At 40.7% G+C, this 25014-nt stretch overlaps 1 protein-coding gene across 1 annotated transcript in view; it reads right to left on the bottom strand.

Moving 5' to 3' along the window:
• Positions 1 to 11500: 11500 nt before the first annotated feature.
• The window catches only part of CFAP69 (cilia and flagella associated protein 69), a 31719-nt gene continuing 18205 nt past the window's right edge, over positions 11501 to 25014 (bottom strand). Inside the window, exons 14-23 of the mRNA XM_014939686.1 lie at positions 24680 to 24798; positions 24093 to 24211; positions 22932 to 23013; positions 21772 to 21964; positions 21019 to 21156; positions 18730 to 18806; positions 17400 to 17594; positions 15676 to 15762; positions 13935 to 14039; positions 11501 to 11866 (exon numbers count right to left, since the gene is read on the bottom strand). Coding sequence (XP_014795172.1) covers positions 11690 to 11866; positions 13935 to 14039; positions 15676 to 15762; positions 17400 to 17594; positions 18730 to 18806; positions 21019 to 21156; positions 21772 to 21964; positions 22932 to 23013; positions 24093 to 24211; positions 24680 to 24798 — 1292 coding nt within the window. The 3' untranslated portion in view covers positions 11501 to 11689. The remainder of the gene's footprint in view (positions 11867 to 13934; positions 14040 to 15675; positions 15763 to 17399; positions 17595 to 18729; positions 18807 to 21018; positions 21157 to 21771; positions 21965 to 22931; positions 23014 to 24092; positions 24212 to 24679; positions 24799 to 25014) is intronic.

Genomic DNA, 25014 nt, shown 5'->3' with positions numbered 1-25014 from the left:
CACCAGCTGAAAAAAAAAGTCTGCTTTCCCAAGTACATGAACAGGATCTCTGGTTTGAAGGGCTTTCACCTACCACCCAAGCTTTTGTGCAGCCTGGGTACATTAGATTTTATGAAGTTGTCACAGACTGACTTTCCTTGACCTTGTCATAACAATATTTACCTATTAATCCTGATCAGCGTCTTTCTTCATGGTGCTTCCATTCTACAAACTTCATGTAATGTCCAGCAGGATTATTAGTTACTAATAATTTTGATCTCTGTCAATTTGATTTCCTGGGTTCATCCTTGTCCCAGGTGGTTCTCCCATGGGTGATAATCCCTCAGTGCCTGACTGACAAACACGCATAATGCCATAAAGGAAAATGAAATATGGAAGTCAACGTTCAGAACCGTTTTCACTTGGGGAGGTGAATTTTTAAACATTATCAAAGAACTTTCACATAAATAGGTTCTTAAGAGAACATTGTTGATAAGATGGCACTTTAAACAGAATTTTTTACTTGAAAGGATTTTTCTAAGCAAAATATGTTCCTTAGCATTTTGATTTTTATAGTTGTGTTCTGGGAATACCTCATTTTAAGATTAAAAATAGTGTTTTTTTTTTTTAAACTAGATTAGGAAAAGCATGAGAAGCATGATAAAAATAAATCTTCATGTTGAAAGGAAGGGATGGAGGGCTGCCACCAGTGGCTGCTGGCATAGAAAGAACTCACTGTGTTGGCCCCAGCATAGGGTGCTCCTGCACCGAGACGCTTTTCGGTGGGGAGGAAATGAGGAGCAGGAGCTGGTGCAGTGGCCGAGCAGCCGAGCCACTGCCCGCTGCCTGACGTGCCTTCACATGCCTGGGGAATGCTGGCCGTTTCCCTGCTGAGATTAATCAGGCTAATAAACTGCATATAGCAAACAGAAAGAGAAAAAGCTCTTCTTAACTTGAAAAGTTCCTGAAAACTATTTTGACTGATGATAACAAGGAGCTTTCTTAAAGGCAGGTTCCTTGTACAGCCTTCCTAAGGCTTTCATCTCCTTGGTTATGAACGCTGCTTTAGAATGGGAAGGAGTAATTCACATCTAATACAGCTTTGGATCCTTTCAATGAGACAGAGTTCAGAGATAAGCTAACTGTATTCCAGTCTTCCAGATGGTTTTGGTTTTTGGTTGGTTGTTTTTTGTTGTTTTTTTTTTCTATATAGCTGTGTAGGTTCAAACATGGCTTATTTTTTTGAAACAAGATTTTGAACCAATGTTTCCATTGCTTAGCTGGAAGGACGTGCAGGAGATCACCAGTTATTCTGAATGTTGTCATTTCAGAACAGGTTAGTATTTGCCCTCGAGTACTGCATACATGGTTTTCATGACAGAAATCACCATGTTTCCACTTGAAAGAACAGGCTGTTCCTGCCATGTTGTGTTCCACCCAAGCATGTTGTGAAACCCTAACAGGCCCCATTTCATTAGGTGCTTGTTCTGTGTTCTCCTCAGCCATGCCTGCCTTTGCAGAGAGGAGGTTCTCTGGAGCTGGGACTCTCACTGGTTTTATGGGCTTCAGCTGTCACGATTCTGGGTACGTTGCTTTTCACATGTGGTAAAACACTGCACGGAAAAATAAAGTTTACATTAGAGTCCTGAGCTCTTGGGTGACCCCCAAATTTAAGCAAGCAGCAGCTGCAGTTTAGTTACCCCAGTCCTCTTCTTGTGCAGACCAGAGGGCGTTCCTTCGGGGAACATCTCCTGCAGGAGAGATCCTGGTGTGGAGCCAGGCAGGCAGCCTGGAGAGCCTGGGTCAGCAGAGGCCCAGCAGGGTGTGATTTCTGCACGGACCCCGTGGTGCAGAGCGAAGGGATGTTCTGCTGTGTGCCAGATGCAGCATGTTCATTGCAGTTTGAACAGTCACTTTCTGAATTTTCATGTCTTTAAAGAGGAGTGAAGCTGTGAGGGAGCCCAAGTCTTTGCAGTGCTTCAGCTGACATTTGCTGTGAATCTTCCAACAGCCTTTACAAAGACATAAATTCTGTGAGGCTGTCACCAGACCGATGGCATTGAGAGCACTTGTTTTTAAGTGCCTGAATGCTACTTGCAGACAAAGTGTTTGTCTCCACATTGTGCTAGAATGATGGTATGTGGAAAGGAAACTTGTCTTCTATTTCAGCTTTTCATGCAAGTATTTCCCTTTGGCTTTCAAGTTTGGTTCTACAGAGTAACCCCGTTTGCCGCTCCTCACACCACAGGTGTTTAGAACATTCTCCATTCATCCTCCTACCATGCAGGACAGACTCTGCTCTCTTAAGTAACAGATGAGGAAATTCCACTGGCACAAAGCCCTGGTCTGCAAGTTACTCTTTGTAAATGGGTGTCTAGACTGAAAGATGAAGTGAAGTAACTCAAGAAACACACTCCAGAGCACACAGCGTTGGGCCACAGGAACTCCCAGCCTTCTTCCCTTGGCAACAGCCATTTCCAGCCCCCAGTAGGCGAGGAGGGACTCAAATGAATTTCTTCCATTCTGTGCAATGGGAAGAGGCTGGGACATCCCTCCTGCAGCAGTTCTCAGGGTATGCACAGTGAGGAGCTGCTCTGAGACACCAGCAAAGGGGGGGACTTCAGTATTTCAGGATCCAGCCCCTTAGTGCAGAAGGGGGCACAGGGACCCTGGAGTGTTTCTGAAGTGTGATCCATAGCTTTGCCACTCTCCATAACTGACTTGGTGCACATCCCCAGCTGTAGGGATTTGTGACCTAGAGGCAGCTACATTCAGAGTTACCATCTGACATTGAACTGCAACGGGTTAGAAAGAAACACAGAATCTTGGTGTATTTGCGAAAATGCTTTGACTTTAATGATGTTGGCTGCTGATGGTTTTAATTTGACAAACTTTGACTAAACTCAAGTGCCTTTGAAGAAGAAAGACTGATGGTCTTCCTCGACAGCAACAGCCCCCCTGGAGAGTTTAAAAAGCACGTATGCAGCGTATGAAGAGTTCTCTAAAAAATTGTCTGCATTTCAGAATATGACCCAATCCACTTTCCCTGGTGATCTAAGAGGTGATTTGAATATACATGTTGAGAAATTTGTCAGAACAATCTGTGTAAAGAAATCTAAGCTTTAATTATATCAGACAAGATAGCTGTAACACTCCTCATCCTTGTAGAATTCAATTTTGGGCAACCTGTCTTGAATTAGGCACAATAGATACCTAGAACAGGCTCCAGAAATCCATCTGGCTGAGTGTGGAGTTCCTGAGCCATCCGAGGAGGAGTGCCAGGACTGGGGGAGAAACAGAACTGCAAATTTATGGACAGGAATTTGCCCTTAGGAACACACTTTGCACTAACAGAGCATCTTCCATGATAGGAAGTCAAGGCCTTTTAGAGATTTTAATGCTTTGGGCTCCCAACAACCATTAATTTAAACTGTATTTTTAACCTTATTTTACGAGCAGGATATAAAAGTTATTTTATATAGTGTACTGGATCTGGCTGGGCTAACCTACAACATGTAGACCCATGGAAACAGCGGCTGGAAAAAAATTCTGTCTCCCTTTAATTTTTGGTCTTAGACTTCAGTGTCTGACGAGACACTGTAACTGGTGTATCACAAGAATAAGTGTGGAAGAAATAATTAGAAATGTAAGTAAGCTTCTTCACAAACTTCTCTCTATCAAAGGAAATGAAGATCTCCTAAAGGTGTGCACGAGCCTAGTTCCTTAGCGGAGAAAACAGCTGGCCAGAAACAAACCAGAAGGGTCTTCAAGCCCCGGCGGAGCGGGGCAGCCCCTGGCTGGAGAGGGGGGGGACAGCAGCGAGGGGCAGCCAGCGCCTGGGGGACCGTGTCAGGGACAGATTAAAGGGCATCCACATCCTCTTTGGCAGCCAAGTCGTGGCAGATTTTAAAAACCAGTGCAAAATCAATCTCAAGTTGGGGAGTTTTACAAAAAGGGAACTGGGATAACGCATGCCCGTTGTGCCCATATATTCTGGGCTGTGTGTCCCTTTTCCATTAATTTGAGCTGTTGTCTCTGATGATGCACGTTTCAGTGGGCAGTCAGGATTGCGGATGGAAGCCTGGGTTTATAAATTGGGGAGAGTGTTCATGTTACTGATTTGGAGAAAGCTTTGCTATCCCTTGCACTTTCCTCCCTCTGACAGCCCCGTCTCCCCCTTCCCCTCACCCCAGAGCTCTCAGTCTCTGTGGGTGACCCCGGGAGGGCTGGCAGTCCCTGCGGCTGCAGCAGGAGGTGGGGCTGCCACAGCCACGTCCATCGCTCCCTCTCTGCCTTCCTCTGACCTCAGCTCATGCTGCTGCTGCTGCTGCTGCTGCTGCTGCTGCTGCTGCTGCTCTGCCAGTGGCAGAGTTGTCCCTGTGCAGCGTGATCCCGGCATCCTCGGAGCATCCAGCAGCCGCCAGGCACTTGCAGCCCTCTCAGGAATTTCTTTCTTCTTCTCCAGGTGGCTGACTACTCTTCTCAAGGCTGTCACTTCCCAGCTCATCACAGGAAGACTGTAAGTATAACTTTTGTCATGGCTCTTTAGTTATTGCCTTTGTGAAACTCATCTGTCCTGTACTGAATAGTAGGAGTTATCAGTTCAAAGTCTCTGGGAGGGCTTGTTGTGGTCTCTCTCCCTGTTTGAGGTGGTCAGGTGGACCCTTAGCATTTTAGTCTTTAGCTGGATTAAAGCATGAAATCAACAGAACTCAAAATGTTGGTGGCTTCCTGGCTGCTGTTTTCCTACTTTGTGGCTAAATTGCTCGGGTGTCCTCCCCCTCCGTGCTGGTGCCCAGTGAAGTGGAAGTGAGAAGAGAAGCATTTACATCCCTGCTTGTCTGCTGGAGCCAGTTTTCTAACAACCCAAGGAAGAGAAACTTCAATGCATATTCCTAAGTTCTTGGGCTGCTGAGGCAGGGAGCCCCGCTGCCTGCGGAAACACTGCCAGCAAGCGGAGTGTTGGAAGGCAGTTAGGCTGGGGTCTGTCTCATTCCCTTGGGTCCTGAAGGTGAGGTAAGGGAATACCTGAGTTCAGGGACCTCAGCTGCAGCAGTAATGGCACAACCAAACTAAAAATCATGCCAGAACCCTGGTTCCTGACCCAGCTTGGTGTGACTGGGAAATCCATGGTGTTGTCACAGCTCTGTTGTCTTACAGCCAGTTCACACCTCTGTGGTATCATCTGTGGATTATCCTCTCTTTAATGGTATCCCGAGGAGCTTCAGAGAGGATGCCAGTGCGTTAATGCTTCGAAGGCTCCACAGACTGACTGTTGGTGCTGCTCCTGTCAGAGATAACCCTGAGGGGCAGGGCATGCCTGGGATTCCAGCCAAGCTCCCAGTAAAATTTGCACAGTTGCCCCAAACATTGCCTTGAATCTGCACAAAACCTCACTCCATTTTGTAGTTGTATTTTACCTTCTAAATTGGCACGGGGATTGAAAACTGTTGGAAGGAGCATAGCATGAGCTGTTTGATGCAGAATTGATTTAGGACACCAAAATAAGGGGCACTGTCACCTTTTTCTTCAGACTTGTCCCTGAGTTTGCTTGTCTTTTTTTTGTTTGTCTGTTTTCCCTTTATGTTTACTCTGCTTTTCCACTGCACTTTATCTTGATAGGAAGGACTGAGAAAAAAAATTGTTAGGTATTTTAGCGATATTCAGTCTAAATTTGTTTTGAGCATATGGAATATGCACCATAGGAAAACTGCAGCTTTCCCAGAGGGAGTCCATGTATAATAGTGACTTCATATTCTGTGGCACATGGTTCTCATTATGCCTCCTGTGCTATTACTCTTTCCATCTTCAGTTCTCCAGATAGTTTCGGTGTTTTGCATACATGCTAGAAATAATTGTGGCAAAAGTTTGCTTAATTATCTAACATAAGCCAGAAAGGAATATGTCTTTTTCTGGTCTTGCAACAGCCACTGACTGAGTCTGTACCCTGCCTGTGCTCCCCCAGTGCAGTCTAATGGTCTGGGTCGCTCCCTCTTCACCACCCTTCGGAGCTGGACTACTCCACCAAAGACTGGCTATTTATAGCTCTCTTACTTGTTTGCAATCATGTAAAATAGAATACTACTAGCACCAGGACCTCACAGCTATTCATCTGATTTTACTGATGATCTAAACGCAGGAGCTTAAGGGAAGAAGTCTTGAGCTCCAGGAGCAGTTCTGACGAGGCTGCGATCACTTCAAACTTTCTGCTTCAGGTTTTTGCATTCTAAACAGCATTAACAATTTCTAGGTGCAAACCCGGCTCCAGTGTTAGTGTTCACTGACTGGTACTTATTCCATGGTTTGAAAAGAAAAGTTTTCTGTACGTATGTATAAATCATCTCTCAGGTATCCTTGTAAGTTATGTGAGAACGAGCTACGTAATGGCGGAATCACTGATTTTATACATTTTCTTTCAGGTATCTTCTTGGAGTATGGAATCTGTATGGAAACGAAGGTGGTATCTTCAACTGGGCTGTGTATTGATACTGAATTTGGTTTATGCCAATCTAGATTATCAAAAAGAAACTCCTGCAAGCCTGGGTCAGATTGACCATCAGTGCTGGGAGGTGTCGTCCCATGGGCTGGTGGAAATGAAGAAACTCAAGGTAGCAGATGCGGTCATTGATCTCTGGGACTTCATGATGTTCCTAAAGGATTCCCCTAAGCCCAAGCACAATGAACTCTTCAATGATTTAGCCCAGAACTTCTGGGATATGTATGTAGACTGTGTGCTCTCAAGATCCCATGGAATGGGCAGAAGACAATTAATGTCTCCCAAATATTCTTCCACATACTCACATAGAACTTTACAAGGTAACTACAGAATATGGTGTTAGTCTGTTATGTCCTAACATTAAACTGAACCACTGCTCCATCCTTATCCTTGATTGTTTAGACAACTCAATATAGTATTTTCTAGTTTCTTGTCTCCACTCAAAGTATTTGCATCTTTCGATGGTAGTTACTTCCACATTACCTGAGTCAGAAGTGGTGAGGGTCCTACATTTCTGTATGTAACAAGGTGTAGAAAATGTCACGTATGCATGTGGGAGTGCGTGGCAATGGGTGCTGCATGCTCCGTTTATCACCGTGTGCATACAAATGACATCACAATACTAAAAGTTTCCTGGTGTTTGGACTTCAGTCTCAACTTTGAGGAATCGACCCTCTGTGGGAAGGGAAGCTCAAACCCCTGACTGCTTGAACCTTGTTCTTCCCATTAAAACTATTGACACATCATGCGACCTCATGGGCACTGAATCATCAAACGGTGACAAATTCTGGCTGTCGTGGTCTGAGATGAGTCTCAACTGGAATCTCAACTGGCTTTGTACCTTATTAACCAGTCCCAGACCTGGGTGCTTCCTTCCTCCTCTGCAATACAGTTTTTATCTGATGTACCCAGTCAGAAGTTTTAAGTTTCCAGACTGAACATGGAGATAATTTAATCCTAGCATTCTAAACCATATTGCTTGGAAAATAACTACCTTTCTTTCATAATCTTGCAGGGTCCGCTTTCACCAACCCATTTTAGGCCAAAAGGGGAGAAAATGAAGATACCTCAGCAAGGCAACATCAAAATGAAGGCGCACAAACGCCCAGCGTACACCGTAGATGCTTAGACAAAACCACTGGCATGGTTCTAACTTTTTTTTCTCTGTATAAAGTACTTAGCCACTGTTAAACTGAAATACATCAGCTCCCACATTGTCACTTTTGCTTCCCTGTCTTGCAATCTGCCAGGGTTGCCTTTTCCCCACTGCATGCGGGAATGCCTTTGCATTTTGAGCCAACACCTTTGTTCTCTCAGGTAAGCTTGTGAGTCTGAACCACTGGTGTATTTTTGTAGAGGATCCTCTTTTCCAATAATTCTCTTTTTTAAAAGTTAATTTTGATGGAAACCCAATATATTTTTATATGTTAGGCAGTGGATAAAATGTCAATAAATGTATTTTATAAGTGTCTTGCACATACAATCAACTTCACTTTTAAGAATTAGAAAAAAGTGTGACATCAAGCTAAAGGGAAGGATATGCTCATTTTAATGTCCTGTGCAGTCTGAACTTTGTATTTTATCACTGCTTAGTCTAGGCTATGGATTAATTAAAGTCTTTTTCTATGCAGCACGGTCTGAATAGTAGTCATTTTCTTGTCTGTTGACATGTTATTTGCAAACCTGCTACTATGTTATATTAAGACCAGTACTTTACACAAGACTGCTCTTTATTTACACATTCATACAGGTAAATAAGGTGATGCAGTTCATCCCTGTCATCATCCCTCAACATCACAATTGAGAAGAGACTCGTGCATCAAGTGGTCTGAAAGACAGAGAGACTAGCTTGACTACTGCTCCCATTACCAGAAACCATCCAGCATGGGTAAGCTAATTCAGGGAAATTAACTGTCTCATAAATTAATTTCTCCTGAGCACAGAAAGCCTGAGAACAAATGCGAATGCTCAGAGATGCTGACTGTTCCCTGCTTTACTCCTTGGGCTGTACAGCTTGTTCAGTCCCTGTTGTGTTGTAGCCTTTTATGGGATCCCAGCTGGGTTTAATTATTGTAGGAAACAGTACTTACACAGTAACAGCATATAAACCTTGGTAAGTAACAATAAATCCATCCCAAATAATGCCTAGCTCATATATAGTCTGTAAAATACCCAACAATTCTCATAGATTTGTAGATGTCCATTTATGTAAATACAATATTGAACTGCATCTTGTAAAATGGAATATTCTGGAGGGGGTACAAAAGTAGTGAGACATTTCTCCCACCCATTAACGTAAGTTCCTGATTCAAAAAAAATATCTTAAATGGAGGGAGTCATGAGACACCCAAACATCAGTTTCAGGAGCTGAGACATCATGAGGAGCAGCTGTTCCAGCAATATTCAGTTTATAAAGCTGTGCATTGTATTGCATTTGCAGTAAAGTGTCCCAACTGTCATAAACCAGATAAATAAATTCCCCTTGTTCACACCTACAAGTGGGTGTAATTTTATTCATCACCTACAGAAGTGTAAAACTGTAGTAAAATTTTAAAGGTAATGTTTCCTATATGAGTGATGTCTTAATTGAATGCCAGAGCGAGGTATCCTTCCTATGCAGTTTTAAAAGATCCATCCTTCCTCAGACTGTGAGGCTTTGTTTTAGTTCTACAGGAGACAAAGGTGCTTGGCATCTACCATGACTGGCTCCAGGATGTGGAACCATTGCCCGGAGACCCTGCAGCCTCGGCCCGAGGGGCAGGGGATTGTGACCCACAGGAACACAGCGGCAGCAGCAAGACAGATTCCGGGTGGAAATACCTGTTTTGTCTCTGGCAGGGCCATGGGAAGCCATGGGCTGCTCCTCGGTCTCCACAGGAGGGATTCCCAGGAAGGGGGACGGTCTCCTCCTCCCCCGGCCCTCAGCACCTCTCTCCATCCCTGGGCCCCAGAGGAGCAGGACGCTGTGTCCTCGGGTTCCCCCCCACGGCTCGCGGCATGAGCCGTGCTGTGTGAAGCCTTGTGTCAGTATTCATGTATGAAGTGTAAACCTGAGCACTTCAGGAAATTCTGTCCCTTTCCTTCTCCAGGCTCCACCACCATTAAGGGGAGCGTGGGCAGCTTCTTGCCCGCGAGGCCGGAGCCTGCGGCCGGAGCGCGGCGCAGAGGGAGGAACGCCGTCACACTCTGCCTCCTCTAAAGTTCTTACATAAGCATAAATATAACCTGATTTCCAGTTAAAAGATCTTTTATATCCCTACCTTGGCTACACTGCAGGGCTGTAACTTTTGCTAAGAAATTGGAAGGACTTAACATGAGTCCTGTATGATTTTTTTTGGAAAAAACAGGCTGGTGCCTTGCTGCCAGCAGTAATGAGTCACACACACATCATGTATATGAAAGCATATAAAAAAAAATATCTAAATGTCACAGTCTTTGTTCTCCTAGTCAAATATTTATTGTTTGGTTTTAATTGTGCAAAGACAACGGAGCGTACTTCTTGTGGCCCCAGTGTGTAGATACATTTTCTCATTCCCCAAAGCAGCAGTAGAGCAGCGCGGCTGGTGAAGAGTTGTGAGAGAAATATAAACATAAACAACTGAGCAAGATTTTACTTGACACAGAAGACTTCAGTTAGATAATCTCTATATACCTTAGCTTACCCTTCTTGCTGGCAGGCAAAAAATACACATACAGGCTTGTTTAAGCAAACAAACTGTATGCAGATACTTTTGAGAAACAACATCATAATGAAATGAGATTATACTTAAAAATTACGAGCTAGCAAAGTGTCAGCATAAAAATGAAATGAAATTAAATTAGCATAGCTTAATTTCTCTAGCTTGAAGTACCAGATGACTGTTGTACTCTACAATGTAATGTTTAACAGACCTGCCCATAGGAAAATGCTTCTGATCTTTGGAAACTAAACATGGATATTCCTCTGAAGTTTCAGTACCATTTCGTATGGCTGTTTTGTTTTATTTTATTATTTTCTTCGTGTTCTTCTTTTTATAGAATTCAAGTAGACAATTTTTAAACAGAAATCTCTGCCTTCGTTTTTAATGCCAGCTCTGCTGTCTTGTTACAGACTCAAAAAGATTTTTAAGAAACGCTTACACAGCTCCCCCCCTGCCCTGCTCTCTTGTCTCTCTTTCAGAAAGTAAAAAAGGGAGTTGGAAACTGAGTTCTGGCTGTTTAGCTGAAAATTATTTCCAATTTTCAAGCTGGCTTTTAACAAAGTAAAAGCTTATACTTTTCTCACAATGTTGCTTAGAAGTCACCATGCCAGCCTACAGCACGTGTCACAGACCCCCCTGCAACGTCCCAGCGATTCCTGCCCTGACGCTGGAGACCAACTGCTCTAAAATGAAGTAACAGCCTCTGAGAATCTGGCTCTGCTGGAACCCAGCAAATCCTGGCTTTGCCCAAGTAAGGAAAGGAGATAAAAGCTTACAGTCAGTCAGCTACAGAAAGGTCTGCTGCTCACAAGCTTGTGTGGGTATTCTAGAGGTGCTAAGGTGGAAGATGATGAGTTCTTACCGCAGACAATATGAGCAATAACCCAAGAAATAATTAGAGCAGTAAGATCAGTTAAAGAACTGTGAGAAACCTGTGAGGAGCAAAATTGGCACCTCTCTCTAACAGGCTCAGAGAAACTGTTGGCAGAGACAAACTTCTTAGTGAGTCTTTAGAAAAGAACAGAGAGAATGGAAGCTGATGTCCTGATGCTAAAGGCAGCAATTCTAGGAATAAAAGGGACTTGGACAAAATCCATGTGGGTACGGTATCCAGGAGAGCAAAGAACTGGCTGCGTTTCTGTGGAGGTTCATCCCCCTGCTCACTCACACTGCAATGTGTGCAAGGTGTCAACAAGGGATGGAAATCTGAATAGTGGACCTGCTGGTTCATCCCCCTGCTCACTCACACTGCAATGTGTGCAAGGTGTCAACAAGGGATGGAAATCTAAATAGTGGATCAGAGTGACCTGACACCAGCACACAAAATTATTAGACTCAACATATCTTTGTACCATACTGTATGGGGTACTTTATTAATAAATCATCCCCATGTTTATATTAGTTAAGACAAAATACAATTTTACTCTCAAGATGTTCTGTGCAATTCATCAAAGCATTACAAACAGATTTTATCTTGCATCTAAAATACACGTACATTTCACTAAAATACTAAAAGCACTGCTCAGAACACTATTTATTCTACAGGTACCGAATCTTTCTTGACCAAGTCTAATGTTTTAACTCTTTTAATATTTTTCAAGGCTCCTTCGCAAACAGAGGGCTTTCTACGAGCAGGGTCTGCAGCAGCCAGTGGCCCTCCAATTAATTGAGGAGGTGTACTTTCAACGGTTACTAAGCGACCAGATCCAATCTGAAAAATAAAATAAATGCATTGCTTGACATTCATGTTAGCATTTAAAATGAGATGAGTGTTTAATCATGAACTGTCTTTGAAAACTATTATTTAGCTGGTGGAGATGCATGCTGTGGTTTTTGAGGTCCACTCAAGCTATCCTTAATAGCAAATTCACAAATTGTTCCCATCAGTACAAAGGAAAAAACAGAGGGGTTTTTCAGCAGGTACCTTTATGCCTTTATGTACTCTGCTTTTCTGTCTTTGTATCTGATTTTATGCATAGAGGAAAAGAAAGTGAAACCTTTATTACAATAGAAGTTTGTTCTGCAATGGTATTTGGATTTGTGTATAATATCAGCCACAGTTTTTCTCCTCAGAATTTCCCTATATAGTAATACTTCAAAAAAAAAAAAAGGGAACAGACCCTGTTTCTCTCAGAATGCAATTGCCTCTAACTGCTGCTCCAGGACAACTCCAAGACTGAGAGAAACATACACTTTCCAGTCTCATTACTACTCTTTATGCTGTATATGTTCAGGTCTTTGAATAAAAATCCCTAAGTGACACCTCTATCTTCTAACCATGACCTACTAAAAAGCGCAACTCTTTGAGTGCATGTGGCTCACGTGTTTGATTACTTGACCTCAACTTGCTTGCGACAACCATTTTAGCTTAATTCTCATTTCTCCCTACTAAGACGGTTTGGCAGAGAGGGGGGAATAAGATTGTTAAGATTGTTCCACAAAAAAAATGTCCAGCCATACCTGTCATTTGTAATTCTTCTAAGCAATGTACCCAAGGCATTTTATCTGATGTTGCCGATATGTATTCCTTTTCTAAATACACTTATCCTGCAAAATGGACTAACCTTTTCCTTGTTTTTTTCTACAGTTGTTGAAATGTTGATTATAGAACCATACAGGTGTTCTCTTGTTAAATCCCTCCAAAGAAATGAATAATCTTGGCTTGAGGTCCAAGTCTTTACAATAAAACCTAACAATGTGTTTCTCTCTACTAACAATTTCCAGAATACTCATGCTTATATTTAACTTTTTCAGATACTTTCTGCAAAATATTGCTGATTAACAGTCTTACTGAGATATGCATGCAACCAAATCATTTTTCCGGCCCACTTCATCTTGCATTCACAGATATGTCCCTCCATATCCTTCAGAAGTTTAGGGCAAAGATAATTTGACAAAAATCCTAGTCCAGCTCTTCGAGACCATACCCTTGCTTCTTATTAAGATCCTCCTTTCTTCACCACATCAAACATGAACCACCTCTTTTCTTTTTCAGGATGCAGCCACCTTAACTGTCATTAGTTATTCTTGACGGAGAGCCCATGATAATACAATCTCTTGCCTCTATGCAAGTTTGAAAACAGCACCTCATGGTTTTTCTTCCTTGTTTCTCCTTACATGTAAGAGTAACTTAGGAGCAACCAAGCAGCTATCCCTCCCCCTAAAATCCTGCTTAGCTGTGATGGTTACACAGACATCAGCCAGACAGCTCAAAAGCAGTTACTGACTGCAATGGAGATTCTCCTATGTCTTACCCCAGCTTGTCAAAATTCAACATCTAAATATGCTGTTACACCTGAATAAGATCTTAAGAATGGCTTTTATTTTCTCACACTTCAATTAACTGATAGAAATGAGAAAAAAAAGATCTTTTCTGCAGATGCAACAAGTGACTTATCTGCAGCCAGGAACACATTTACTGACAAAGGCCACCTCTACCAAGCTGTGTATTAGGGATGACACAGATTTACCCAACAATAAATGAAGGGGGTCTTGACCTCAGCAAGTTTTTCATGAAAGGCTGTCTCACAAGAGGTATGTGTCAAGTAGCATCGCTTGCCCACGTCTCATGAGCAGTTTCCAGATCTGAATCTCATGCTGACCAGCTACGAGTCAGACAGGGCAGTGGTGCTTTGCATGAGATACCAATTCTTTCTTACATACTTGGAGCTTGTCAACATAAACATTATGAAAGAGTCAGTAACAGCACATATGCCATCAGAGTTAAACCCAAACCACTTACACATTAGTGAAAATATCTGGCATTGGGGATGACTTACTGTTGTACCAAGGCCTTTAATATCAGTAGAATGGACAGCTTCATTTTGAGTCATTGATTTACATCTGGAAGCCTCGATTGATTTTTCCTGAAGCCTTTTTGCTTTCTAAAGATAGTTAGAAAAAAGGCAAAATTATTTTAATCACAATGAATTGTATCACTTGCACTTGTTAGAAAATATACAAAAAAAATGACAAAATTTACAAGGTGGTAATTCTATTGGCCTTTAATTGTAAGTACCCTCCTTCTGGTTTGTGACTCCCTCTTGTACTGGGGACCTGAAAACAGAATAAATGAACACGAGAGCAAGAAGGGAATAATCCTTTGCCGTGAGCCATACTCTTTCTGATGCAGCCATAGGTGCTGTCAGCCTTCCTCACCAGCAGAGCACACTGCTGCCTCACGCCCAGACACAGCACACATCCACACAGCCCGTCAGCCCACACCACAGCCTGTGCTGCTTGTGACTGGGATAGAGGGGATTTTCCTCACAGTAGCTAGTATGGGGCTGTGGTTTGGATTTCTGCTGAAAACAGTGCTGACAATGCAGAGATGTTTTAGTTACAGCCGAGCAGCACTTACTCAGACTTTTCTGCTTCTCACCCCACCCCACCAGTGAGTTAGCTGGGGGTGCACAAGAAATTGGGAGGGGACACAGCTGGGACAGCTGACCCCAACTGACCAAAGAGATATTCCATACCATATGGCATTATGCTCAGTCTATAAAGCCGGGGGAAGAAGGACAGGGTGGACACGTTCAGAGTAAGGTATTTTGTCCTTCCAATTAACTATCATGTGTGACGGAGTCCTGCTTTCCTACGGATGGCTGAACACCTGCCAGCTGGTGAGGAGCAACGAACAAACTCCTCCGGGATGGCCTTCCGGCCTTCCTTCTTCCACAGGCCATAAACTTTCCTTTTTTTCCTGAGTTCCAGTAAAAGCTCTCTGTTCAGCTAGACTGGTCTTTTTCCCTCACTGGCATGTCTTTTGCACATGGGGATGGTCTGCTCCTGCACCTTAAGGATCTCCTTTTCAAAGAATGTCCAGCCTTCCTGGACTCCTTTGCCCTTCAGGACTGCTTCCGAAGGGACTCTGTCAACCAGTCAAAGTCTGCCCCCCAGAAGTCCAAGGTGGCAGTTCTACTAACTCCCCTCCTTACTTCTCCAAGAATTGAAAACTCTACCATTTCATGATCATTATGAGCAAGATGGCCTCCAACCTTCACATCACCCACGAGTCCTTCTCTGTTCACAAACAGCAGCTCTAGTGGGAGGCCTTCCCTAGTTGGCTCACTCACCAGGTGTGTCAGGAAGTTCTCTTCCACACACTCCAGGAATCTCCTTGACTGTTTCCCCTTTGCTGTATTGTATTTCCAGCAGGCATCTGGTAAGTTGAAGTCCCCCACAAGAACAAGTGGTGGTGTAGACATACACACTCACACACTTACACACACACCCCTAATTCCAAGTGTATAAACAATGTTGAGCCCCAATTTGTGACTGTAATCAGAAAAGTAAATCATAGAATCATAAAATCATAGAACAGCAGAACAATCAAAGATTGTGTAGCTTTGCTAATACATCTTATGGTTCATTCTTCTAGGTCTTTGTGAATATAAAATTTACTATAATTTCTACTTTGGATATCCTTGTAATTCATTACGAAATGTGTTTGTAATTTCCCAGTTATAATTATAACTACACTGTGAATGTAAATTTTGCTCCATCACTCAGATTTCTTACCTTTAATGCCTCATAGTTTGACACACGAGTCAAGAAATTTTCCCAAGATTTATTTACCATTTCTCTCTGCTTATGGATGGCTCGGATCTGTAATATAAATGAGATTCACAAGATGTAACACAATCCTGTTCTCATGAGCTTTCCTGAACTCTTTGCTTGTGCTGTTTGGATAGGATGTGCACCTATGCCCCTTCAGTTACCTCAGCTCATATCCCTCACTTGAGATGGGATGATGATGCTGTAGTAATGCATTTGGCCTTTAAAGACTTCACTTATGCACTGCCTTTAAAAAAACACAGGGTTACCTTCCTGTGGCAAACAATTTTTCCCCTCATCCAACACAGATGTTGGAAGAGCCCCAACTCTTTCAGGAATACTTTCCATATATTCTCACTCCAAATGCTGAATAACAGAGATGGAATCAGTACTGGTGACAAAAGTGCAGGAGTCATAATGCATGACAATCTTAGAGAGAGTTGACAGCTTGTGGGTGAGGATTAAGGGGCAGGCCAGTATGAGGGACACTGTTGTGGGTGTTTATAACAGGCCACCTGATCAGGATGGGGAAGTTGATGAGGCCTTTTACAGTCGGCTCAAAGTAGCCTCGCAATCACAGGTCTTGGTTCTCATGGGGACTTCAGTCACCCTGAGATCTGCTGGGAAGGCTACCCAGCCAGGCATGTAGAGTCCAGGAGGTTCCTCCAGTGTATTGATGGTAACTTCTTACCTCAGGTGGCAGAAAAGCCAACAAGGAAAGGTGTACTACTGGACCTAGTTCTGACAAACAAAGAGGACATTAAGGTTGAGAGCAGTGATCATGAAAAGATAGAGTTCAGGATCATGGGTAGTATGCACAACACAACAAGTAGGACTGAAATCTTGGATTTCAGGAGGACTAACTCTTCAAGAAACTGCTTGGGGAAATGCCACGGGTTACAAGTCTGGAAGGCAGGGGGGCTCAAGAGAGCTGGACAATATTCAAATACTGCTTTCTCCAAGCCCAGGATTGGTGCATCCATAAGAGCAAAAAATCACTCAAGGGAAGCAGGAGACCTGCGTGGTTGCGAAGGGAGTTCCTGGAAAAGCTCAAGTGGAAGAAGGAAGTTTACAGTGCGTGGAATAAAGGAGTGACCACTTGGGCCGTTACGAGTATGCAGGGATGAAACAAGGAAAGCCAAGTCCTCCTTGGAATTAAAATTGGCAAGGGATGTCAAAGTCAACAAGAAGGATTTTTTCAACTATATTGGAGGCAAAAGGAAAATACCTGCTCGCTCTCAGCATGCTGGGAAGCACAAAGCACTAGTTTGTGAAGTAATGAAACTCTGTGAATATTCAGTTTATAACAAGCTTATGTTTCATTTTAAGAAGCGGATGTAGTTGTAATAGGTACCTTAAATGGTTAACTGCTACAGATGCAACTCTTATAGTAAAATAATGAACATTCTTCATTACACCTTTGCTGATGGATCACTGATGATACTGCTTCATTTTTCCATGTTGCTCTCTGAGTATTGGCAAACTCATATAAATTGAGAGAACTGAAGTTAACCTCATTTGATTTAAAGCTAAAATCTTACTGCTGAGACAGATTAAAATATCTTCAAGCAATATACACATGCAGAATTCTCAACATTATATAATAAAATCTTCATATAAGTTGACAAAAAAAGCTTTACATTGTTTTTTTTTTTTTTTAATTTACATTTAAATACTCCTTGTCTTACTTTTGTATATGCTTTTTCTTCCTCTTGGATTTCTTTGTGATGTTTACTTTCAAGCACTTCAGCTTGCAGAGCAGCAACCATTTTTCCAGTGCTTTCTGGTACCTCTGAAATAACTTTCAGGGCTTCTTCATCAGACTCAACAGGCCTGAATTCTTCCTTTAGTTCTGCACACAGTTCACTCCAAACTTCTCCAACCTGTGTGTAAAACACACACCACACTAGTTGATATTTATCCCTTTTTTTCAGTTCCAGTTATTCAAAATATAATAGAGCAACAATCTCACCACACTAGTTGATATTTATCCCTTTTTTTCAGTTCCAGTTATTAAAAATATAATAGAGCAACAATCTCCTTATTGTTGTTTCACTTTCTAGAATTTTAATGCAAGGTTAGACTTGAGTAACGCTATGCCAAATTCCTTCATGATAGTCCTCCCTAAGCCTTCCTAAGACCAAGCTTGACTCCACAGAACAGTAACAGGAATGCTGATGACTACAGAAACTCAGAAGAAATACAAATAGCTACTAGATACCAAATTACAAGCAAAGTGTTGTGTCCCACTGGCTTCTTCTGCAAAATCTCAAATTGTTCACGTTATCAGGGCAAACTGAAACACAAGACATAAATGGAAACTGGAATTATCAACTAAAGATCCGGTCTTGCTAGTTCCTGAACACTTTAAGCTCTCACAGACTTTGTTCCTAAGCAGAAAAGTAGCATAAACTGAAGCATCTTTTGAGTAGGATGGCTCCCACAAAGCTTATTACCCTGTTCTTGTTTCCTATAGGTCCATCACTCTTAACCTTTGACAGTATGGATGGATACTGCATGAGGGGACAAAGACGGGAAAGCACAGAAAATCCTTTATCAGAATGTGTGTTTAATGTCATTTTTAATAGCAAAGTGCACCCTTCCCCTCCCACCCCCAACACTGACCTCACTGCACACAGAGGTAGCCCTACTCTCTAGCCCTTCTCTTATTTCGTACTCCTATCCTGGCCCTGGCACATTCCTGTTTCTTGAACTGGCAAACAGTAAAAACTATTTTTTTTCTGAGTTATTTTTAACTAGCATTGGTTTCTAGTCTATTTTCTATGCAGGCACAAACATCTGTAGCAGTACAAAGGAAGAGTCTGGGGAGTGCTGGAATCCTTTAAGTGGGACTGTTTATTTTGATGATAAATACTGGTTTACACTCTGTGAAACTATGGGTGACTTGTGACATAGGTGGCAGCTTTTGAAGGTTTATTTGTTCATTGTATCCTGAGCTATAGTTGCTATTTTTACAAACACAGATGCAGCAGTGATGTTTTCTTCCACAATACTCACTTTAAAGTCAATATAATGCCGTATGATAGCAAGTGTGACAAAATCCTTAGCAGACAAGCCAGGTAAATTTTCAAAACCTAAACAAATATGAATCATGTCAGTATTAAGAGCATGTTGAATTTACCTTTAAAATATAACGTTCAAAAAAAGCCTCCATCTTATTTGTCATATAATCACATGCAAAATCTTTATCACACATACACCAGTCAGTCACTAGTCTAATCCTGAGCAGGTTTTTGGTAATACTTCTCCTTTCCTATTCTAACTCTACTAATCAGTGTCTCCAGTGAACTTCCAATCACTTGGAAAACCAGGATAGTACTGCATTTGCTATGCTTTTGGGGTAAGGGTTTGATCTTCTGCTAAAGCAGACAGATAGCTGAGTCCACAGGTCACAGTACTAAAGAAACAATTCGGCACAAATAGTTTGCTTCAGCGGTGAAGTAGCCAACAGGAGAATTGCATTACAGAGTCTCTAGTACTTTGTTTCAAAACTGTGTAATGAGGGTCTTCTCCATCTCAGAGATTTGAGCCCTGAGCATAATGATTCCATCTTTTAAAAAATATGTTTAGAATACATGTAAAAGAATAAGCTAGAAAAGTACGGTTGCTGAGACTATGCTTCCTTTTTCTTTTTGCACGCTGAATGTTAACTATACCTGATTTTTTAAAAAAAAACCCTATGTAGTCTATCAAATCTCATTCTGGACATCATTATACTGTTTGTGTGGTAACTGGGAATGTAGCATCTATCTATCAGAGTACAATTCACACTGCTTTTCTAGATGACCATGTTACAGGCTGGTACGGAGCATGACAACTGTTAAGAGGAAAATGCTGAGAAAAGCCTATGAAAATCTTTCCATTTTTATATCCACTTTTATTTCCTTTTTTTTTAATCATCCACTTTGACACCATTTCAGAACTTCAGGGGAGACATTAAAATGTATATAACTAACATAGGAGGTATGTGGATATAGGAGAAAGTTGGAATAAAATCTCATTTAAAAAAATTAAAAAGTGAAGAATTTGGCTGTGATCCAACATTCAACATAATTAATACTAATAAAAATTGGTAAGAACCTGGGTTAAAACAGAGGAAGAACTGGCTGCAGTTTATTAGAAAAACTACGGTGGTTTCAAACCAGGCGGTTCTCCAGGTTACCCAGGAACTGGCTGAAGCAATCTCAGAACAGTTACTTTGAGCCTGTGGAGGACAGACTTGAAAAAACAAACATAATGCCTATTTTTAAAAAGGGAAAAAGGAGACGCCAAAGACTAGTGGTTCAGTTCAGTTCCTGAAAAAAGACTGAAACAAAAAATTAAACAAACAATGTTCATGCAGTTAAGTGGTAACGTAAAATGAAAACATTAACATTCAATATGAATTAGTAATAACAAACCATGTCATTCGACCTAGCTTTTGCTTACAACCAGGTAATAAATCTTACAGACATGGAAGAGTTTATCATGTGTCTTGACTTCAGTATGTGTTTTTAGACAACGGTGTAATGTGTATTCATATTCAGTGTGCCAACATAGAATTAAGAGGGACTGCAGCATTTTGAAAGAAACGATTAGGATGTAAATTAATCTTGCCAATCTGAAAAATTTAATTCAGTAAGGACAAATGAAAAATTTTAAATGTAGGAACAGAATCTGTACAAAGTCAGTACAGTGGATGATTGTACAAGATCCTAAGTCAAATGAGAAAACAATATCATGTCACCATGAATACAGCAATTGTTGTATTAATGTTGGAATGTTAATTTACAGGATGAGTAGAAGAATCTAGTCTATATGGCTGTGAGGCTTCAGCTGAGTACTGTGTTCAGTTTCGGGACACTACAGATCAAGAAGAATGTGAACCAATTGGAAAGGTTCAAGAAAAAAACAATGAGAATAACCAATGCTGCGAGATCTGTAACATCTACAGAAAGTAGCATTTCTTATCTAGGGAAATAAAATTAAATGTGAAAGTGTTAAAATATGTGAAAGACAGACTGTGTGGGGGAAAACAAATTACAGAAACTTTCTAGCAAACTTTAGGTTTAATATGAGGAAAACTCATCCTAGTGGTAGAGGCAGTAAGCTACTGGGAAAGTTCAAATCTACAGCAGGGACTTTTAAGAACAGGATGAGGAAGTCTCTATTAATAACTGAGTGTAGATGATGCATCTTGAAGTTTCCTTTGATGTTTCTTTTTTTATAGTGACTTTATTGATTGCCAGTGAACAAGTTCAGTTTAATGACAAATATGACAATGACAAGGCAATTCACTTGTCTTACCTAGCTTGCACAATAATAAATAAAGTTTTGCCCGTATGTTTTCTGAAATTTCCATGATGGCGAAGCTGGGATAGTTGGCAGGAATGGGGATGACCTCTTGCTGTTTCTGGAAGTTGCTAGCAATAGGTCTCTTCACGTCTAATAATTCCAACATACAAAACAAGAGTGAAGAATGAAGAGGTAGTATGTTCCTAAAGCTATTAAACTTAGAGGAAATTCTATCTGTGTAAGGAAGCATGAGGATCTTTAACATGCAGCTAGAGACATTCTCTTCTGTGACACCTCCTCCAAAAGAAGGCAGGTCCATCTTTGTGGACACCATGTAAACCGTTTTGATAGTTTGGCCTGGAGTTTGAATATAATTTGGGCCAGGAAATATTACTAGCATGACTAAAGATTTGCAAGACCATAGCGCTCTTCTTACTTGTTTTTACAACATATAACAAACCACAGAGCTGTTTGTGGAAGACATTAGGTAGTTTAACTGTCCAGCATTAGGAAAGCTGTTCAGGCTGTCCTAGTCATGGCTCCCTTCATTACCTGGCTCATCAGCTAATGCAGAAAATGCCATCTTGTGGCCAGACCCCAACGAAATAGGTATCAGGTATTTTGGATTCGGTAAGAGTGACAGCATAAAGCTATAAACATTGTAATACACTTTCATCAGGATTCAGAATGCAAAAACAAATAATGTCTTTGTTTTGCCTTATTCAGTGGAGCTGCTCACAGTTTTACGCACATCATAAAACTTACCAACAATCCTGCCATATTGATCACGTTTGACTCCTAGCTCACATTCCTCCTGTCTCCATAACTCTATTAGAAGATTAGCTGCTGTTTGATCTTTCTCCCCTCGCCAGGTATTGATGTGCAAAGCGGTTTTAGGGTTGTCACAAAATTCAACCAAGATTCCAAGAATTATATTGCACAGGTTCTTCTGCTTTAACTTTGGTGAAGGGAAAAGGAAAAAATGTTTTAAACTGTTCAAAACGTTTACCTTCAAATAAATACAGAAATTGTGTAATATGTAATTGGTAACTGCAAGCTTTTCATCACAACTATTCGAATAAAATGGGTGTATAAACTTGTACATCTTTCAAGTTTCTGGAATCTGGTCCTATGAAATTCTATAAATCAAGGAATATGAGGGGAATGGGTGTAGGATCATGTAAGATGCGCATCCCTATGTGTAGAATTATGTAACAGGTTTTATATTCATGTCTCCAGGCTCACATATTTGAGAATGTACTACTACCACAATTTATTTTTGTAAGAAACAGATCCTGAAGGCAGTGGCTGCGCGGTACCACACAACACCTTTTAACAGCAGCTGAAGGTAGGGAAGGGTCTGGAGTCTTGCACCTCAAGGGCACCAGAGACTGGCAGTGCGCCCAGCAAGAGTGAGGAGGGAATGAAACAAGGGAAGAGCACGCTTATTCTCTGAGAGGTGAAAGGCCTGTGCCAGCTCCAGGTCCAAGACCCACAGAAGTAGCTACAAATACAAAATACATGTACAAAATAACTTTAAACATCAAAACTTTCAAAGCCTGAAGTATATACTAACTCTGCTCTTACTAACTTCGATATGAAGAACTGAGGTGATTTTCTAAACAGAGGTGTCATCCAAAATAAGAACAGAGCTCGAGTTTTCTTTTAAAAAAGAGTATATATTTGGTAAATTTAAAACTCTCTGTCAAATACCTATTTTGAAACAAAGATGCATGGAAAATCTGTCCAGTCATTTCTGAGTGGATATCCTAGTGTTTTATTACCTTCCTATCTCAGGGAATTGCATACACCAGTCTTTTTGTAAGTATTATAGTAGTCTGAGGAGATGCTATAAAAAAATACACAGTTTTCCATGCTGTTTTAATCATCTTTCATTCTGTAACAACAATAATAAGAATACCTACTGCCAACAGATCCAGAAGGAGAAAAATGCCCTGTTTTTCAAGAAAACAATCCTCTGCAATGTAGCATCCAATGACACAGGACCTTAAACAGAAATAATTTGCCTGTGTAGAAACATTTTTATGCTTTAGAACATTCCACAAACATCTCATTTATTTTACTGAATTCCATAAATATATTTGGTATGCAACATGCTTCATACCTTCAGGGAGTAGAGAAATCATGTTTCACATCTCTTTTCATTTCACTGTATAATTAAATATACCCTACTTGACTGCTCTTGTAGCAGCCCAAGAAATTTGGTAGGTTCACAATGAATTGGATTAGAATAGGGATTTAAACTAAAACTAACTCAGGAAAAGAGGCTAAAATTTAGCTAGATCATGCCCCTGATCTGGCTTATTGCAAGGCTGTGTGAATATTTTTGCCAGCAGAATCAAGGAGGTGAGACAAATAAGACTGTTTCTTTTGGCAACAGTGTTTGCTTCTCCCAGCTTAAAATGAGCATAAAAGCACCATTCATAGTGCTATTGATTCCTTCTCTAATTTCCTCACTTATGATCATTAGCACAGAAACTGAAGGGATCTCCTGCATCACTGAACGCAGTCTTTTGTCCCAGACAAACATATCTATATGTTGGATATCTATATATTTATAAACCTCTGCCTTAAAACAAACTAACTTCTATTTATCCTCCTATGTATTGGTGTTCTCTAATAGCAATCTTTTAAAAATTTCTAGCCCAATATATAGCCAGCTTACAAATACTTCTTCTTATGCTTACACAGGTTTTAGATAATATTGGTCTACTCTTGCCTTCTGTTTACTCTTCTGAAGTTGTTTATAGACTCTAACCATACAGCTCTCTTGAAAGTTTTAGGTAACTTGCACTGAAGTATCAGGGGGTGACCTTGTGTGGGGATTTGGACTGCTTTGTAGGGAGTTATGTCGTCATACTGAGCCCTATTTAGAAGAGAATACATGCAAAATATTCTGTTCATTTTGTATCATTTTAAATTAGTTAAATTGTATGAAGGATTTTTAAACATTTTAAATAGAAAAAAGGTTTATATATGCAGAGAAATACTATAGTGTTGCAGACCTAAGATACAAGATCTACCATTTTTAAGAGTTACTGCCACTAAAATACTTCTTTGCTAACCACAAGCAGTCAAGTGCAGTGAAGAGGAGACGATTATGGCCTAATCCACTATATAACTTCTTTGGATCCATCTGAATGAATGGGATAAGTATATCCACTCCTTCATAGCTGAAGAGTTCCTGTTGAAACATTAATTAAAGCAGTATGTTTCTTAAATAATATTTACTAAACAGCTGTATAAAAGAAAATACAAAGGAAATTGGAATATGTAAATATGTATATTGTAATAAATTTGACCCACTTGTTAGAGCAGGATTATAAGAATCATAAAGATATTCCTTATGATATACATAAGAAACAGAGAAATTAAGTTTTTCTAATCTGTTAATTCCGTTAACACACTTTCATATATTCATTCAAAAATTATGTACATTAGCAATTAAATAGGTGAGACAATTGCTAGTCGATTTCTGAGTAATTTTGCATTTTAACTGTCACTGTCACAGAAACCACTTATCAGCCTTGATTTGTTAGCAATGAACTAAAGTTGACATCTGCTTCTGAATAATAAAAAAGCACTATAATTTAAATGAAAATATACCATGTTTTGTTGTTTTCTGCAGATTACAAGATAGAAAGATACATACCTTTCTGTGGAGATCATTTTCACAAAGAGCAGACAAAAGAAATAATATATCAGCTTCCATTTCCAGTAGAATGGCCTCTTCTTTCTCTTTAGATTTGTTTGCTGCATACTTTAGGATGTCTATAAATGAATATTTTATACATGTGAATGTCCTATACACAAGCAAGAATTCTATTACAGCTGCTGATTTTAAAAAAAAAAAAACAAACAAATTTACATCAAGAGACTTTTAAAGGAATCTACTTAGGCAATTTGTCTTTCTCTCTTGTGTTTTCTAACACAGCACTTTGATGCTGTAGTTCCATGGACTTTACTCTTGGTGACAGTCAATGATAG

This window comes from Calidris pugnax, unplaced genomic scaffold, assembly GCF_001431845.1.
Source record: "Calidris pugnax isolate Ruff unplaced genomic scaffold, ASM143184v1 scaffold101, whole genome shotgun sequence".
Lineage (NCBI taxonomy): Eukaryota > Metazoa > Chordata > Aves > Charadriiformes > Scolopacidae > Calidris > Calidris pugnax.
Note: the sequence above shows the minus strand (reverse complement) of the source record. Positions and strands in the feature narration are given on the sequence as shown.